Source organism: Mauremys mutica, chromosome 5, assembly GCF_020497125.1.
Source record: "Mauremys mutica isolate MM-2020 ecotype Southern chromosome 5, ASM2049712v1, whole genome shotgun sequence".
In the NCBI taxonomy this organism is placed as follows: Eukaryota; Metazoa; Chordata; order Testudines; family Geoemydidae; genus Mauremys; species Mauremys mutica.
The window spans coordinates 137285081-137301612 of NC_059076.1; the positions used below are offsets into that span (position 1 = coordinate 137285081).

General features: G+C 48.5%; 1 protein-coding gene across 3 annotated transcripts in view; it reads right to left on the reverse strand.

Annotated features, from left to right (window-relative positions):
* Positions 1–16532, reverse strand: part of GFRA4 (GDNF family receptor alpha 4) — a 211174-nt gene that overhangs the window by 125470 nt on the left and 69172 nt on the right. The window contains exon 1 of one of the 3 annotated variants that reach the window (XM_045019533.1): positions 7634–8007. The exons of the other annotated variants lie outside the window; for them this stretch is intronic. Within the exon in view, the coding sequence (XP_044875468.1) occupies positions 7634–7673 (40 nt within the window). The 5' untranslated portion in view covers positions 7674–8007. Of the gene's footprint in view, positions 1–7633; positions 8008–16532 lie in introns of those variants that run through there. 3 annotated transcript variants of the gene reach the window in all.

Below are 16532 nucleotides of genomic sequence, written 5' to 3' on the forward strand. Positions count from 1 at the left end.
GAGGAATAGCAGGAAGAACTGGAAGCATTAGTACATATGCTAAATTATGTACCACAGAGAATTAGTGGGAGAAATCTCATGACCGGAATATCAGTATAGCTTGTTCAAGAAGGACAGGCAAGGTAAAAAGAGAGGACATGTTGCATTATACATCAAGAGCGTATACACTTGTTCTGAGGTCCAGAAGGAGGTGAGAGACAGAGCAGTTGAAAGTGTCTGGGTGAAGATAAAAGGGGGACTTTTCATGGCAGAGGTCTACTACAGACCACCAAATCAGGAAGTGGTGGCGGATAAGGCATTTCTAGAACAATCAGACATGTCCAAAACAAGATCTGGTAGTAACGGAGGACTTTAACTACCCAGACAGCTGTTGGAAATGTAACACGGCAAAACCTAAAATGTCCAATATGTTCTTGGAATAGGCAGCAGGGGCCCCAGGAGGCGGGGACTGCTCTCGGCCCAGCTGCGGCTTCTGGCTTGGCCAGGGGGCAGGTCCTGGGGGGGGGAGGAAGAGGAGGTGCAGCGGTGGGGCCACGGGGGGGCAGGGCCTCACCCCCCATACTTTTAGGAAGATTCCGTCACCCCTGGTGGGTGCAACTCATTGAAAGACCATGTTCAAAGAGAAGCAACCTATGGTTTGGTGTTAAACTGGGAGGACATATGTAGTAGAGTCCCACAGGGACTTGGATAATGACTCAGATATTATCAATGACATGGATAATGACTTGGATAATGGAGTGGAGAGTATGCTTATAGCATTTGCGGATTACGTTAAGCTGGAGGACAGGATTAGAATTGACAATGATCTTGACAAATTGAAGAATTGGTCTGAAATCACCAAGATGAAATTCAATAAAGACAAGTGCAAAGCACTACACTTAAGAAGGAAAAATAAAATGCACAAGCACAAAACGGGGAATAATTGGCGAGGCGGTAGCATTGCAAAGGGTCTGGGGGTTATAGAGGAACACACACTGAACGTGAGTCAACAATGTGATGCAATTGTGAAAAAGGCGAATGTCATTCTAGGGTGTATTAACGGAAGTGTCACATGTAAGACACGGGTGGTAACTGTCCCACTCTACTCGGCGCTGGTGAGGCCTGAGCTGAAGTATTGTAGTACCTAGAACTGGGCACACTTTAGGAAAGATGTGGACAAAGTGGAGAGAGTCCAGAGGAGAGCATCAGCAATAACAAAAGGTTTAGAAAACCTGGCCTATAAGGAAAGGTTAAAAAACCTGGGGATGTTTAGTCTTGAGAAAAGAAGACTGGGGGGAGGGGGAGAGACCTGGTAACAGTCTGCAAATATGGAAGGGCTGTTACAAAGAGGACAGTGGCCAGTTGTTCTCCATGTCCTCTGCAGATAGGACAAGAAGCAATGGGCTTAATCTGCAGCAAGAGAGATTTAGGTTGGATATTAGGAAAAGCTTTCTAACTCTCAGGATAGTTAAGCTCTGGAACAGGCTTCCAAGGAAGGCTGTGAAATCCCCGTCATTGGAGGTTTTGAAGAACAAGTTGGACAAACACCTGCCAGGGATGGTGTCTAGGTTTACTTGGTCCTGCAGCTACACTAAATAACCTCTCGAGGTGCCTTTCAGCCCTACATTTCTATGATTCTATGACTCCCACAAGAAATCGACTGGCAATGGTGGAGAGAGAGAGAGGCTGATAAAAATATATATTTGTATTTTTAAAAAATGATATAAAAATGTATGTATTGGGGGGGAAAAATCTTATTCAATCACTAAATCCATCCCCAGCAAGTGCAGGATGCAAAACGCAGATGTAAGAACGTACCAGATGTTAAACTGATGCTCCACTTGATTTCAGCCAAAAGGAAGAATTTATATAGACCTTCATGCCTTGGTGCTCAATAAGGGCCTGATTCAAAACTCATTGAAGTCAACTGTAGTCCTTCCCTCCACTTCTTTGGGATTCAGATCAGGCCCCAAGTCACCAGCATGTCATTGTCCTTTTCCCTCTCTTTAACTCAAATGTCCACGAGACTCAACTCAACGGCAGTCCTCTCCTTCAATGTCCTATGATAGAACCACCAAAGAGCAGTGGGGGAAGAGGAGAGGCACCAAAGATTCTGAGACCAATGGGAGGATTTGTCTGCAAAAGTTTCCCCAATAGAATTTGAGAGGAGGAAAATCTGGGTCAAAACACCATTGAGGAGTGCTATAAAACAGGCAAGTGAACAGACTCACTGTGGGGCAGGTGTGCTCAATATATTATCTTTGGCAGAGATCACGAGGCAGGGACCAAAAGGAGGCTTAAAGATGCTTTTACACCTATGTAGTTGGTCCCTCCAGGTCTGAATTCAGACACTCTGGTGGGGCAATGTTAGGGAAGCTCATACTACCCCTGTTGGATGTAGTTGTCCTTTAGAGAACTGGAAATAAGGGCTCCCTTCACAGCACCACATACACTTAAAAAAACCAAAGCAAAACAAAACCCCCAAGATGTTTCAATCTGCTAGACTTGAGAAAAACAATAGTCTAGTTTGACTGAGCATGTGGCAGGGCTCCAAGAAATCCCGAGTTCTAATCCTGGCCCTGCCACATTCTTGCTGAGGTCACTTGGGCTAGGATTCTCAAAAGACAATAAGGGAGTTAGGTGCTCGACTCTGTGCAGCTGTTTCTCACCTATAAAAGGGGATGATGGCGATTATGCACCCAGTGGGGGAACTGTTGAAGCTAAATTTCTTAGTCCCTGTCCCAAAGATCTTACGATCTATCTTTTCATTCTGTGTTTGTGCAGTGCCTAACACAGTGGGATCCTGGCCCACGACAGGGACTCCGAGAGTAAGTCTACACAGCAAAGAAAAACCTGCGATTGGCCCATGCCAGCCGACTCAGGTTCGCGGGGCTCGTGCTGTGGGGTTGTTTCGTTGTTGTGGAGACTTCCAGTCTTGGGCTGCAGCCCGGGCTCAAGGGTCCCTGCAAGGTGGAAAGGTCCCAGACTTTGGGCTCCAGCCAAGCCCAGAAGTCTTACACAGCAATGAAACAGACCCACTGCCCAAGTCAGCTGGCACAGGCCAGCCGCAGGTGTCTAGCTGATGCGTAGACATACTCCTAGGTGCAGGAGTGATGGAAGCTCCCTAAAAGTGTGTGTGTGGGGGGCACTGGCACCCAAACCGTGGCCCCTGCCACCCCTTCTTCTGAGGCCCTTTTAAAAGTGATGGGGCCATGGCCCCCTGGCCCCACTGTTCCGGCACCCCACCTACATGCGATCACTATACAAATAATACTATTAATTGTCACCGATGATAAAATTCCAGGTGAAATTGGTAAAGCTTCCATTGGCGTCAGTGGGGCCTAGATTTCACCCCGTCTGTGAAAGGCTTTGAAATCCTTTGTAGGGAAGGTGCTATAGAAGAATAGGTGCTACTGTTAGTAGAGATGGTCAAAAATGTAAGTATATTCACAGAAAAGTGGGAAAAAATAACTTTTTTTTTATTTGTAGTGCAATTTTCCACTATATTTTATGGAGTGAGGGGAAGGGGAACCCCCCCCCCAATTCTTTTTCATTTTTACACTAGACAAGAGGGCAGCAAAAAACAAAAAAAAGTGTTTTTTTCACCCTCAGAACAAAACAAAGATTGCTGAAAAAAATCACTTTTTTCTTCATTTTTTTGATTCAAACTTCATCAAAAAGCAGAAAATTTCAGATACAAGGACAAACATTGTGAAAAATTTTCAGTCTGTCAGAAAAGGCATTTCTGTCAGTGAAAAGTACTTGGATTAACATGCGTCGGGTTGTTATTTAAGGCAGCGCAGCCCTGGGGAGACAGTCTCCGAGTGCAGAGTACATACCACCACATTGCCCTGGATCTGGGTGTCTTTTCACACATCAGAACTGTGGTAGTGTCTGAGGGCAGCCTGCTGAGCTGAACGGTTGAAACCTTATGCAGCTCTGACCGTCACTGAGAAATGTAAGTATAAGGTGCACATTAATATGCAAACAATGGCTTGTTTCTGGCAAAGCTGAGATGGGTGTTGCTGACAAACACACTCATTTTTGTAGCATTCCAACTCTCCCCCTCCCCCCCAAACATACACACATATGGTTTCTCAAGAGCTTTTTGTGCTTTCCCTGGGATTTGAGTTCCTATCACAGGTAAAAAGCAGCAAGAGGATCAGCCGTCTCTGTGTTTGATTGCGGCTGTGATTAATCTGCAGGAAACATACGCCAACAAATTATATTAAGTACCAAGCCCAATAAAACTTGCCAGGTAAACACTTCACTACTAGACAGTGGAAAGGTTTCATCCCAGCTGCCACTTCACGGTCCCAGGGTATATCATTAATAGAGGTGAGTTGTAATGGTCTGGAACCACATCTGGGCACGATGGAGACGTCACAATGGAAAGGGGCTATTTCCAACTCCCATCCTCCAACATTTCACCCTTTTCATTTCAGTTTCATGATCATCATTACGTTAATTACTTATTAAGTATGATCACTATTGTGACAAATGTCTGCGCTGCTCTTTACAAATAAGCCTGCAGATGAGGGTCATAAACTCTTTGGGTTAGGCACTAAACAAGATCCTGCACTCTAAATATTTTAATAAAACTAATTAATGATACTCTGCCCTTCTACAGCACCAGTCATCCAAAGATCCCAACGCTCTTTAAATGTTAAATAAACCTCACCACTTCCTTAATCTATCCATTAAAAAGCTGGAAAAACAGAGGCACCAAGAGATTAAATGGTCACTAAATGAGTCAGTTACAGGTCCTAGAATGGGAGACAGGAATCCTGACAAAGTCTTACACTCTAGAAACAATCCCACCATCACCAATGTTCGTCCCACTGTTTCTTACACTGAGCAATGTCACTTGACAAAACGAAGGGCACGTACTTGACTAATAACATCTCGGCACAGTTGGATATTTATTTCATGCCTGATTTCAACAAACACAGCGAAACTAGGAATTATCACAGGAATTGTTGGGTCCAGTTTGACAGACGATCTTCTCATGCTATACATGTACAGTGCCTAGCACAATGGAGCCCTGATCTCTGACAGATGGGATCACAAGACAAATTGTAATTATTATAATCATCATCATCATGAATTAATAAGAATCAAACACTTTTACCAGTGAAAAATTTCTATGCTATCTCGTGAATTTTAACTCATGCTGATGGCCTTCCCCAAGATTATCCCACTGGGAATTACATTGACCAGTGACCCCAGCAGGGGCAAATGTCAGTTCAAAGGGGAAAAGGTCATTTTGCTCTTCCTTTTGAGCTGCTCTCTCTACCCCTTAGGGGCAAATGCAAGGTGTGAAAGCCAGCTGATAATGGCTAACCTTGCAACTCTGACCCCTAGCAATTCTCATTCACGGGTGGTGAAACCTGCTAACCTAAGTCACATACTCGGATAGAGATCTGTTCTTTTTAAAAGCCCTTTTCTATTAGTCCAGGTTAATATTACTCCAGGAGCCTTATGTGAAAGTAAACTTCAAGGAAGGTGGTACCTTTAGGTGCCGTGTTACCTTTCTTCACTTTCTATACTGCATGTACCTCACAGAATATATTCTAAACTGTAAATAAGACTGTATTGTTCCAAACCCATGACCTACCCCCTGGTTTAACTTGCAGAGAAGCACTGCATGTGCATTGCATGAAATGACCACACTGTACCTTTAACTGTTGCCTTGCTGTACGGAGACTGTCTACCTAACTCCAGCTACTATGGTGATCGGGGCTGCAGGAAAACACCTGCTTTGGGGGAAATCTAGAATTTTTGTTGGCTCAGAAAAAAGGTAAAAGGAATCACCTTGTAGTGTAATCATTAATGGTCTACGGTATTTTCTTTTAGAGTCTATTTTTGTTTTTAAAATGAGACACTGTCCCACCCTGACATCAGAGACTCAGGGGAAATAAATTGTTGGGACATCTAATCCATTCCCATGGGACTGTGCCGGATTTTTCCCTCCAGTATTTTGCTACTTTTTAAAATCTCAAGCGACAGGGCTCTCTCCTCCTTCACTTCCTTGCAAATTGCAACACAAGAATAGTGACACAAACAAAACAAATGCTTAGTGTCTTGGACAGTCTTGGTTCAGGGCTTTTTTAAATCCAGTCCCATTCTTCCCTGGGTTAAAGAGGAGATATTTTCTTACAATACAGAAGCTGCACGTTTGCAAAAAAGATGAAGCATGAGAATAATTGCACAGTGCCGACAGCAGCTAAAGTGAGAGAGAAATCCAGAGAGATAAACGACTGACATCGTTAGCGGCTGTACACCTAACGCTGGAGTTTGAACAGTCTCTGGTATTCAGTCTGTGTGCTACCTGCATCATCGCTGGTTTCAGTTGTCAAAACAAATCACATCACATTTAATTCTTTTTAGCAGCACCTCTTCTGCTCCTCAAAAAAACACAACCTTTTCTATCTCAAGTGACACAAAAAGCATGATTTGTTCCCAACGTGGCATCATGTTTTTAATATATTTGGTGCATGTTTTGATGCCATTCACTGTATCCTAGTGGTTAGCAGCACTGTCCAGCAGTACTTGCTAATTCTGCCATCAAAGATCACAGGAAAACAAAAACACATTACAGTACAAGGAGAACATCTACCCCTCGCTCTCTCCAGTCCAAGAGACTTGAGACGATCCAGACTTCAATGATCTAGTTAGGTTTTTAGAAACCTCTGCAGATAATCCCCCATGTGCAATTCAGACAAATGCTGGAAATAACAAACCCTGAACAATTCCACTGTGAAAATATTGCACGTCCACGTTTTAAATTTAAGGCTATATACTCACTAGGGCAGACTCGCACATACACACTGGAGCTATGACACTCAACACAAGCCAGAGATGTGTTCTATTGGGTCCACATTTTTTGCGGAGGGAGGGGGGAGGACCCGGAAAATTGATCTGACAGGTTGGGGAATCTGAAATCTTGTTTTATTTTCCAGAGTCCCTTCTACTAGCTTGGGGGCATTAAATGAGTTAGATGGGATCTTCAAAATCTTCCAAAGAGCCACAGTTTTATCCCATGTGGTACCTTATCACTGAAGAAGCATCGTTTGGATTTTAAAAAGATTAAAGATTTCTCTGGATAACAAGAATATCTAGGGTTATAACAGTAAATATTCAACATAAACACTCATCTTGGACCAGATACAAGCCCTCCACGGCACAAGCCAGCCACTGACTAATGAGATTTGGGGGAAAGGCTATCCCAGAACTGCTACTACAGGGTTCCTTGCACCTTCTTCTGATTCATCTGGTCCTGGCCATGGGCTAGATGGACCCCTGGTCTGACCCAGGCTGGCGTCCCCTACATCCTCAATCCCCCATGTCCTTTAAACGGCAGCCCTGCCTCAGAAGTAGAGGGAAACCCCCAGGAAAAGTCGGTTTTGTTTCTATCCAGCCCACACTCCCTTTCCCTGCCTCCAGCGAGGGAGCAGCTCATCCCGAGCATCCCACAGGCCAGTCCCACCCCGCACCCAGAAAGTTGGCTCCTCTCTTTAAAAGCCAAGGAAGCCGCGGGGGCCGCCCCCCCGCCGGTCAGCGGCACAGCCGCCTCGGCCAGGCTAGTCCTGAGAGCCAAGGGCGGAGGGTCAGCGAGGAAGCCGGGCTCCGAGCAGGGGCTGTCGCGACTCACCTGTGAGGATCAGCATGACCAAGTAGCAGATCCCCCTCATCCTATTGACTCTGGGCAGATCCGGAGCTGGAGGGGGGCTTCGGTTCGCCCCCTCGGGGGGGGGGGGTCTAGCAGGCGCTGCAAGGCTCGGGCGGGTTAATCCCCCCGGGGCAGCCCCCTCTTTGCTGGGAAACGAGCGCTGGCCGGCAGGGACCCCGGGTCCGGCTGGGGCATGGTCCCCCCCTGCAGCCCGCCGCTCTCCGCTGCAAGCCGGCTGCTCCCGGGGGCGGCTGGCTGGCTCCACGCGCCTGCCCCGGAGCCGGGCGGGCGGGGCGGGGGCGGCTTTTGCAAACTTCTCCCGGGGAGGGGCCGCGAGGGGAGCCCCCGGGCGGCGCTGCAGGTTGCGCTGCGGGGAGCGGGGGAAGGAGGGTCTCCCCGCCGGGGGGTGGGTGAGCGGGGGCGCTCCGCGGGCTGCTGCTGCTGCCGCCGCCGCTGCAGCTCCGGCTGGGCAGGGAACCGCGGGGAGAGTCTTAAAGGCGCAGCAGCGCCGCTCCTCCTCCACCCCCCAACCCCCCCGTGGGGCACCGGATCCGTGCTCTGCCCCTCACCCTTCCCGCGCGTGGGGCACCGGATCCGTGCTCTGCCCCTCACCCCTCCCGCGCGTGGGGCACCGGATCCGTGCTCTGCCCCTCACCCTTCCCGCGCGTGGGGCACCGGATCCGTGCTCTGCCCCTCACCCCTCCCGCGCGTGGGGCACCGGATCCGTGCTCTGCCCCTCACCCCTCCCGCGCGTGGGGCACCGGATCCGTGCTCTGCCCCTCACCCCTCCCACGCGTGGGGCACCGGATCCGTGCTCTGCCCCTCACCCCTCCCGCGCGTGGGGCACCGGATCCGTGCTCTGCCCCTCACCCCTCCCGCGCGTGGGGCACCGGATCCGTGCTCTGCTCCCTCCCCTACTCTCCCCCCCGTGGGCCACTGTCCCGTGTATGCTTCCTCCCCTCCCCCACATGGAGCACACGATCCCTGCTTTGCTCCCTCCGCTTCCCCTCCGTGGGGCACCCGATCCACCCCTTGCTTTGGGATCACTCCACGCAAGGGCTTTGAACTCCCCCCTCTCCCTCCTTCAGCGCTCTCCCTCCCCCACCGCCCAGGAAAGGAAAGGGAATGAAACACACACACAGCCCGTTGTCCTCTGTGAGTCCCCCTTGTCCCCATGGGCCTCCCTCCCTGTAGTCCCTGGGGCTACATCTGTAGTCCCATGAGCCCCCCAGTATCTGTGATCTCCAAACCATATCCTTGAGAAACCCCCATCTTGTCCTCATGAATCCCCAGCCCACATTCTCCATGAACCCCCATCTCATCCCCAGGAATCCCCATCACCGTGAGCTCCAGACCCTGTCCTCCATGAACCCCAACCCCATCGCTGTAGCCCCCAGGCACCATCCTCCAGGAGATCCCCATCTCCATGATCTCCAGACCACATCCTCCAGGAGTGTCCATCTTGTTCCCCAACTACAGGAGCTCCAGGCCACACCCTCCATGAGCCCCCTCATCTAGCTGATCCCTTGGCTGCATCCCCAAGAACCTCCTGTCGCTGTAGCCCCCAGGCCAAATTCTTCATGAATCCCCACATCTTCATGATCCTCAACCCACATCCTCATTAAGCCCCCCAATCCACATGACCCCCAGACCTCATCCTCCATGAGCCCCTCCTTCCCCCCGTCTTGTCCCCCTGAAACCCAGTCTACCTGACCCCTGGCCCAAGTCCTCCATGAGACCCTCGTCTCTATGACCCCCAAAGCACATCATCTGACTCCTCCGTGAGCCTCTTCACTGACTTAAACCGCATGGCATGCCCCTGTGTGCCTCTCTCCATCTCCTTTAGCCTCATGTGAGGATTCTCATGGCCTTGAAGGTGACCTCCCTATGGGAAAAGTCTGTGCCTTTTTTCAGAGAGCTCTACAGAACTTTCCATCCTGGCCTCCTAAAGTCCTTCACAACGCTGAGTCAGTAACAGCCACCTGCTCCCTGCACTGGAGATAAGGCTACAGCACAGAACAGATAGAGCAACCTAGGCACGAAGAAGTCAAGGGACTTTTCCAAGTGCACACAGCAAGTCAATGGTAGCATCAGGACTAGAGCCAAGTTCTCCTCATTCCCAGTTCAGTGACCGACCCATTGGGCCATGCTGCCATATTCTTCCTTCTTTGTGATTTAGTTTAAAAAGCCTGGACTTCACACTCACCCCATCCTCCTCCAGTTAACCAATGGACATCAGAAGCATCAGGAATATTGAGGCTTGTCTTTCCTCTTTGTGATGGAGGACTCCCTTCGGGAATCACAGATGTGCAGTGGGAGCTTTCTGAGCCTCCAATGGTGGGGCAGGAGGTGATGTGAACTTTTACATAGAGAACTTTTCTCCCACCTATGTGCAAGGTGTTGGAGTTAAATGAATGTTAATAACAAGTGACATCATCATCTAAATTCTGGCTAAAAGTCCCTTCCCACTGGAACTGCTCAGGGTTTTTCTCTGTTTTTTCTTGTGACAGATCGATGCGCTGACAGGGATGTCCTGTGCTGCCTAAGGCCCTAGGGCATAGACCTGTAGAATAAGTGATCTAAGATGCATTCCCTAGACAAAACTGCGTAAGAAATTTGGGGGAGGGGCGAAGGTTGGTGAGAGAATCCACAAGATCTGCTGTAGCACTGAGAGAGAGAGATGAAGAGGTGCTGAGATACCACAATGCGGGGTGCTCTAGGAAACCCTAAGGGTACAGCTACATGGGGACAAAAGCCCTGCAGCATGGCCACAGCTGGCCCGGGTCTGCTGACTCGGGTTCACAAAGCTCAGGCTAAAAATTGCTGTGTAGACACTCGGGCTGGAACCCAAGCTCTGGGACCCTCCACCCTTGCAGGGTCCCAAGCTTGTGGTCCAGCCTGACCCAAAGGTCTACACAGCAATTTTTCAGCCCAGCAGCCCAGGTCCCACGAGCTGGAGTCAGCTGACATCAGCCAGCCGCAGGTTTTTTATCCCCGTGCAGACATGCCCTAAGATAGACACATCGATCAACAAGACAGTAAAAGATTGGGCTATCTCCTACACGGTGGTTGTGCCTGAGGTGTATCCAGGTCAGATTTCGGGAGCTGCTTGGAACATTTTGAAAAGTGTGAAATTTGGACAAAAATGGGGGGCGGGGAGACATCAATATTTTTTGCAGAAAACTTCCATTTTTTGGACCAGCTCTGCTGACTTCTTTGATTTTACCGGGCTCGGTTTTCAGAGATGCTGAGCGCTCGTCCTATTGACTTCACTTGGAGTGAGGCACCTAAATGCCTTCGACGATCCAGGCCCCAGTGCTTCTTCAAAACTCAGGCCCAGACCTTCTTATGTACAAAGGTGTCTGCGGGCAGGAGAGATGAAGGGACAGGCTCTTTTCTGAGGTAGGCAGCAAGTGGAGTTTATGGTGGGGTATTCAGCTTACTTCTAAGGACAGGTCTATGCTGGGAATTTACATCGGCATAGCTATGCCTCACAGGGGTGTGAACCGCCCCCCGCGAGAGACGTAGCTACACCGACCTAACCCCAGTGTAGACAGTGCTAGATCCATGGAAGCATTCTGTCTACCTAGCTACTGCCTCTAGGGTAGGGGGATTAATTATACCAACCAGAGAACTCTTCCGATTGTCACAGGTAGCATCTACACTGAAGCACTACAACCACTCAGCTGTGCCACTGTAGCGGTTTAAGTGTAGACATACATTTCTACTCCTAGGGTATGTTTGGAGAGCAGAGATGTGGGATATCTGCAAAAGCAATCTGCAGCGGGAAGCAAGAAGATACCATGTGCTGGCTGCTCAAAAGTACTTGGCGGCAAAGGGTTTCTTTTGTTTGGTTATTTTTCTTTCCCATCATGTTCTTGGAAAAAATGTGTAACAGGGCTAGATGGGTAATAACATGTACAGACCTTGACCAAATCACTGAATGGAATTGGATCCTTTGATTAATGAGTCCTAAAGAGCTTCCAGGGCTCAGGGCAGCATGGCAACCGACTCCAGCAGAGGAAATCTGAGGACCCTTGTGGGAACGAGCGAGGAGCGTTTGGGGCAAAGATCTGAGCCGGGATGAAAACTAAGAAGGTTGTTTGACAAACCGTGCTCAGGCTCAGCGCCCATTGACGTCACTGAGTGAAGAGTGCGTAAGGATGGAAAGATTTGGCTGGACATGTTAAAGCGTGAGGATGCCCTGAACAGAGAAGGGGAGCTGGAGTCAGTCTGAGGTCAGAGCAACACACTTTAAAGCGTGCAAGTGTTGCACAGTATGTGAATGGTGGCAGGATGTCTGTGAGGCAGGGCTCACTGCTGATTATTACTCCAATCCCTGTGATGAGGGCACTGCTATTCTGCACACACATTGCTGTATCTGGTTGCCATGAAAAGAGATGGGTGGAGAGAGGGTTTGGAATGATGGGTCTGGAGTAGCAATTTCAAAGTTAAGATGGTAAAGCCATTGCGGTTTTGACACAACCTCCCCCTTCTACCTGACAGATTGTAGAGCCAATCTAGGAGGATACCTAGCTCTTACCTGGAGCCTTCCATCCACAGATCTCGGAGTGCTCTGGAGAAGGTCAACATCATTTCATCCCCATACTATGGGTGGGGAAACTGAGGCATGCAGTTTTGCCCTAAATGACACAGTGGGTCAGTGCCAGAGCGGGGAATGGAACCCAGGTCTCTGAGCCCAGTGGCTTACTCACTAGACCACCATACTTCTTCATGGGTATTGGGTCTCCTGTCACGATTGAATCTTTTTGCTCCATTTGATCAGACCAGCTCTTTATGGGAGACCTCACCTTAAAACAGAAGATCACGGTTGGAAAGGACCTTGGGAAGTCATCTAGTCCAACCCACTGCTCAAAGCAGGACCAATTCCCACATGGCCCCCTCAAAGATTGAACTCGCAACCCTCGGTTTAGCAGGCCAATGCTCAAACCACTGAGCTACCCTTCCTGAGCGTTGCACTTTCAGAAACATCTTCTAATATTGAACGGCCACCACTAGCTTAAAAATTCATTCTAGGCACTGCAGCACTAGCTGGGCCTCAAGGAAAACTCCTTCACAAGGGTATATTGAACAGTGCTGTGGAGATGCGTCCCAAGAACCACTTACAACCAGCTGGCAAGGGAGTTACAGGAATCTCCTGATTCTGGTATGCACATTCTGGTTCACCAAAGAATGTCAGATGAGATTTCAAATGAAAGCCGGTGTCACATTGGTCTTCACTATCATTGTGAAATGTATGTAGAGATCCTATGGAGGGAATTATGTATCTGTACCGCAAAAATGTCTGTATCAAGGTATTAGTCACCAGCAAAGGTGAAAAACAGGTTTTCCACCAGACGAGAGAGGTTTGTCCATCTATCTGTTTACATTTAAAGTGGGTATTGTCTCATCCACAATGGGATCACCAGTCAGAACTGAATGCAGGATGAAGGATTTCCAGTGGAAAAAAAAATCTAACAGAAAGAGAAAAGCAGCAGGAAGGGGGGGACCCTATCTGGAGGTATTCGCCAAAAGTTTGCTCCACTATATTTGGGAGGCAAAGGAGACACCTGGGCAGCAGGCTCCCTTCACAGAGGAAGAAAAAGGACAGAGCTTTTGGGTCACGAAAAAGGGAGGGCAGAAGAGATCTTTGGCTGGGATAAGCTTCCTTAGGCAAGAGAGTGAAGCCTAGTCTCTAAAAGGTGTGCTATGATTTTGTTTTAAATTTGTTTCCAACATTCCTATTTACTATCACTTGAATCTCTATTCTTTGATCATTAACTTAGGCCATGTCTACACTTAAGATCGCTTGCGTAGCCGCGTTATGCCGACAGGACAGAGCTCTCCTGTTGACATCGTCAAACCAGCACAACGAGCGGCAGGAGACACTCTCCCACTGACCCAGTGCTGTGCACACGAGCGTTTATGCCGGCATAACTGATGTCGCTCAGGGTTGGGTTTTTTTCCACACCCCTGAGCGACAAAAGCTTTGCCCACATAAGTGTTAGTCTAGACGGGGCCTTATTCTTGGTTTCACTCCACGTCCATGTATGTGCTGTGCTCTTAAGCTAAGTGTTGGTCCTGAGTTGACTTTCCAGGGTGGTGTGTGCAACTGTGCACTGTTCCCTTGGAAACCTCAGGCCTGGTAATTCCGTGAGTGTCCAGCGGATAGGGGCTGGATACTGCAGGGAACACGCTGTGGACTTTGGTGTGTGCCTATTTCCACTGGTACAGAGAGTGCAGGGCCGGGTGTGTGTGTGCGGGGTGGGGGGGCAGTGTTTGTGCTGCTAGAGGCTGTTGGTTAACCCATAGCAAGCAAAAAGACAAAGACAAAGACAAGACTCCTTCAGGTGAAGGGCAGGTAGTGGTCAGGTGCCTCACAAGCTTGGGTAGCCCTGGGGAGCATCATAGCAGATAAAAGAAAAGTTACTTGCATGTGAACAAACAAGATCCTGGCCGCTATGCAAAAACCTCCACAAAAATTTTAGTTTGAGGGAGGAGTCCAGTGCCTCTGACAGCCTGCAGGGTAGGTAAGCTCGCTGCGGAGGTGCTCCAGGTTTTAGAACTTACACATGCTACACAGCAGCTTTGCACTGACACCAGTAGAACGTGTCAGGGACTCCTGTAGAGTTTATAAGAACCCTAGAGGGTCTTACATATTTTATAAGCTCTGCTGAGACACTGGAGCTGGGCACCTCCTGCAAGGTGCTGTGGTCCTCAAGTGACTTCACTGTGAAAGGAAGGCGGCCAGAACCTTGCAAAATTGGGCCTCAAATATACAAAGGAATCATTTCACCCACCACTGAAATGCAGCCACTGCTGGGGCAGGATACAGCAGCTGTTAAACAGCAATACTATGTAATAGGTTTGGCCAGAAGGTGAGGAAAGGGGGATGGAGATGGGTAATTCTGTACTTCCTAAGTAAGAACATAGCCAGAACACAGACACCCCTAATTAGCAAAAAAGTGACATGGCATTTTTCTTCACCACAAATTGTCTTATTTCAGAGTGTCCTTAATTTGTGATGGGCATGTAGCTCTTTCGCTGTAGGAAATCGTTCATGACAAGCAACAAGAGGGACCTGATGGAAGGGCGAGGAGTACCCTAGAAATACCTTCTATTCAACATTTTTCAAAAGTGTCCACTGATTTCGAGTGCCTACAGTCCTGGGTGCCTAACTTGAGACCCCATCTAAAGCTTGGCAAAAATTGTAACACCCCAAACTACAAGACCAACTGCTCATGGTCCCTGCTATCCCATAGTTTCTTGCCCAGACTTCAGGGTATTGAGATGAAGCCACTTGTCTTAAATCCACTTAAGAGCTGCAGTAACAACAATTCAAGCACACAGCTCGATGAGCTTTCTACAGGCTGCAGTAGCCTTGGTAACTCCAGGGGGAAAAGAAGGGTATTTTCCCTTTCATCCATAAACTGAACCCTTTCTTTAGAGACTATTAAACATAAACCTCCAAATCCTTTGTCCTAATTTAAAAACAGTGACATTTGTCAAAGGAGTGTCCTAGATTTTCAATTTTCTGCTCATTGTTTTTATTTATTTTTTAATAACAAAAACCCCAGTTGACTTTTTATTTATTGATCTGCTTTCTCTTCCCCCCTTTTTTAAACATTCTTTCATTCCCTTCTAAGCTTGGTAGTATGAGCAGGAAAAGAAATTCCGTCCTGACCCAGAACCCACTTGGCTTGCATTTGAAACAGAATTTGGAAAGTGGGGGCATATTATTCCTTATTATTTCTATAGCATCAAGAGTGTGATAGACACTTTCTGGATTGGCAGGAAGACACAATCCTTATACGATGTGCTAACGCAGAAGGCAGGATGTATCTTCAATGAGCTGAGAGGCAGTGTGATCTGGCAGAGAGACACAGGTTCTGTTCCCAGTGCTCCTGCTGACCTGCAGGACCTGGGACAAAATGTTTCTCCTCTCACTTTCTTGTCTATTCAGGCTGTAAACTCTTGCAGGGAAAGAATTTCGCTTACTATGAGTTTGAATGGTGTCCAGGACAGTGTTTCCGTGACCTCAGTTGAGCTCTGGCAGCACTGTGTCTTACTAATCACATGTGCGCCGTAGATCATGAGTCTTCTTCACAGTGTTTGGGGGCCCTCCAGGAAGGTTATGCTCCCCCCTGTCCCGATCCCCCACAGTAGGGGAGATTTCAGTGTGTTTTTCTTTATGTCAATTATAGTGCAGATGGAAAGAAGCAAAATCAGATTGACAGCCCTGGAGAGAAAAGTGCTGTTTCTCTCCCCAGGGAGCAGCATGAGAAACTTTCCCCACCCTGTCCTGGCTGTGTGCCTCAATCCAGACCTGGAGGGGGCCACCTAGGGTGCAGGAACAGGAGAGGTCAGTCCCCTGCTGCCACTCAGGACTGTCCCAGGCACAATCTATGCTTCACAACCTTACCCAGCTCTGTTTTAATGCCTCAAACCCATGTCCTACTTGCCCTTGGAACTTCAGGCTCTGGTCTCCTTTGCTAAGGAAGTGAGAAGCAACTCAAGTGACATGAGTGGAGTTAGACCAAGGGTGATTTTGTCTGGGGACATCTCCCTCCTGTACCTTTGAAATCAAGCAGGGGCACAATCAGGCCATCATATTAGGGCAAATGGTGGAAGGTCCTTAGCAGTAGACTAGAGATCATACTCAGACAATTATATGTATTTATATTATATGGAGATTACCTAGTTCATAGAGCTGGAAGAGACCTTGAAAGGTCAGGTCAAGTCCAGTCCCCTGCCTTCACAGCAGGACCAAGTACTGTCCCTGACAGATTTTTGTGCCAGCTCCCTAAATGCCCCCCTCAAGGATTGAACTCACAACCCTGACTTTAGCAGGCCAGTGCTCAAACCACTGAGCTATCCCTCC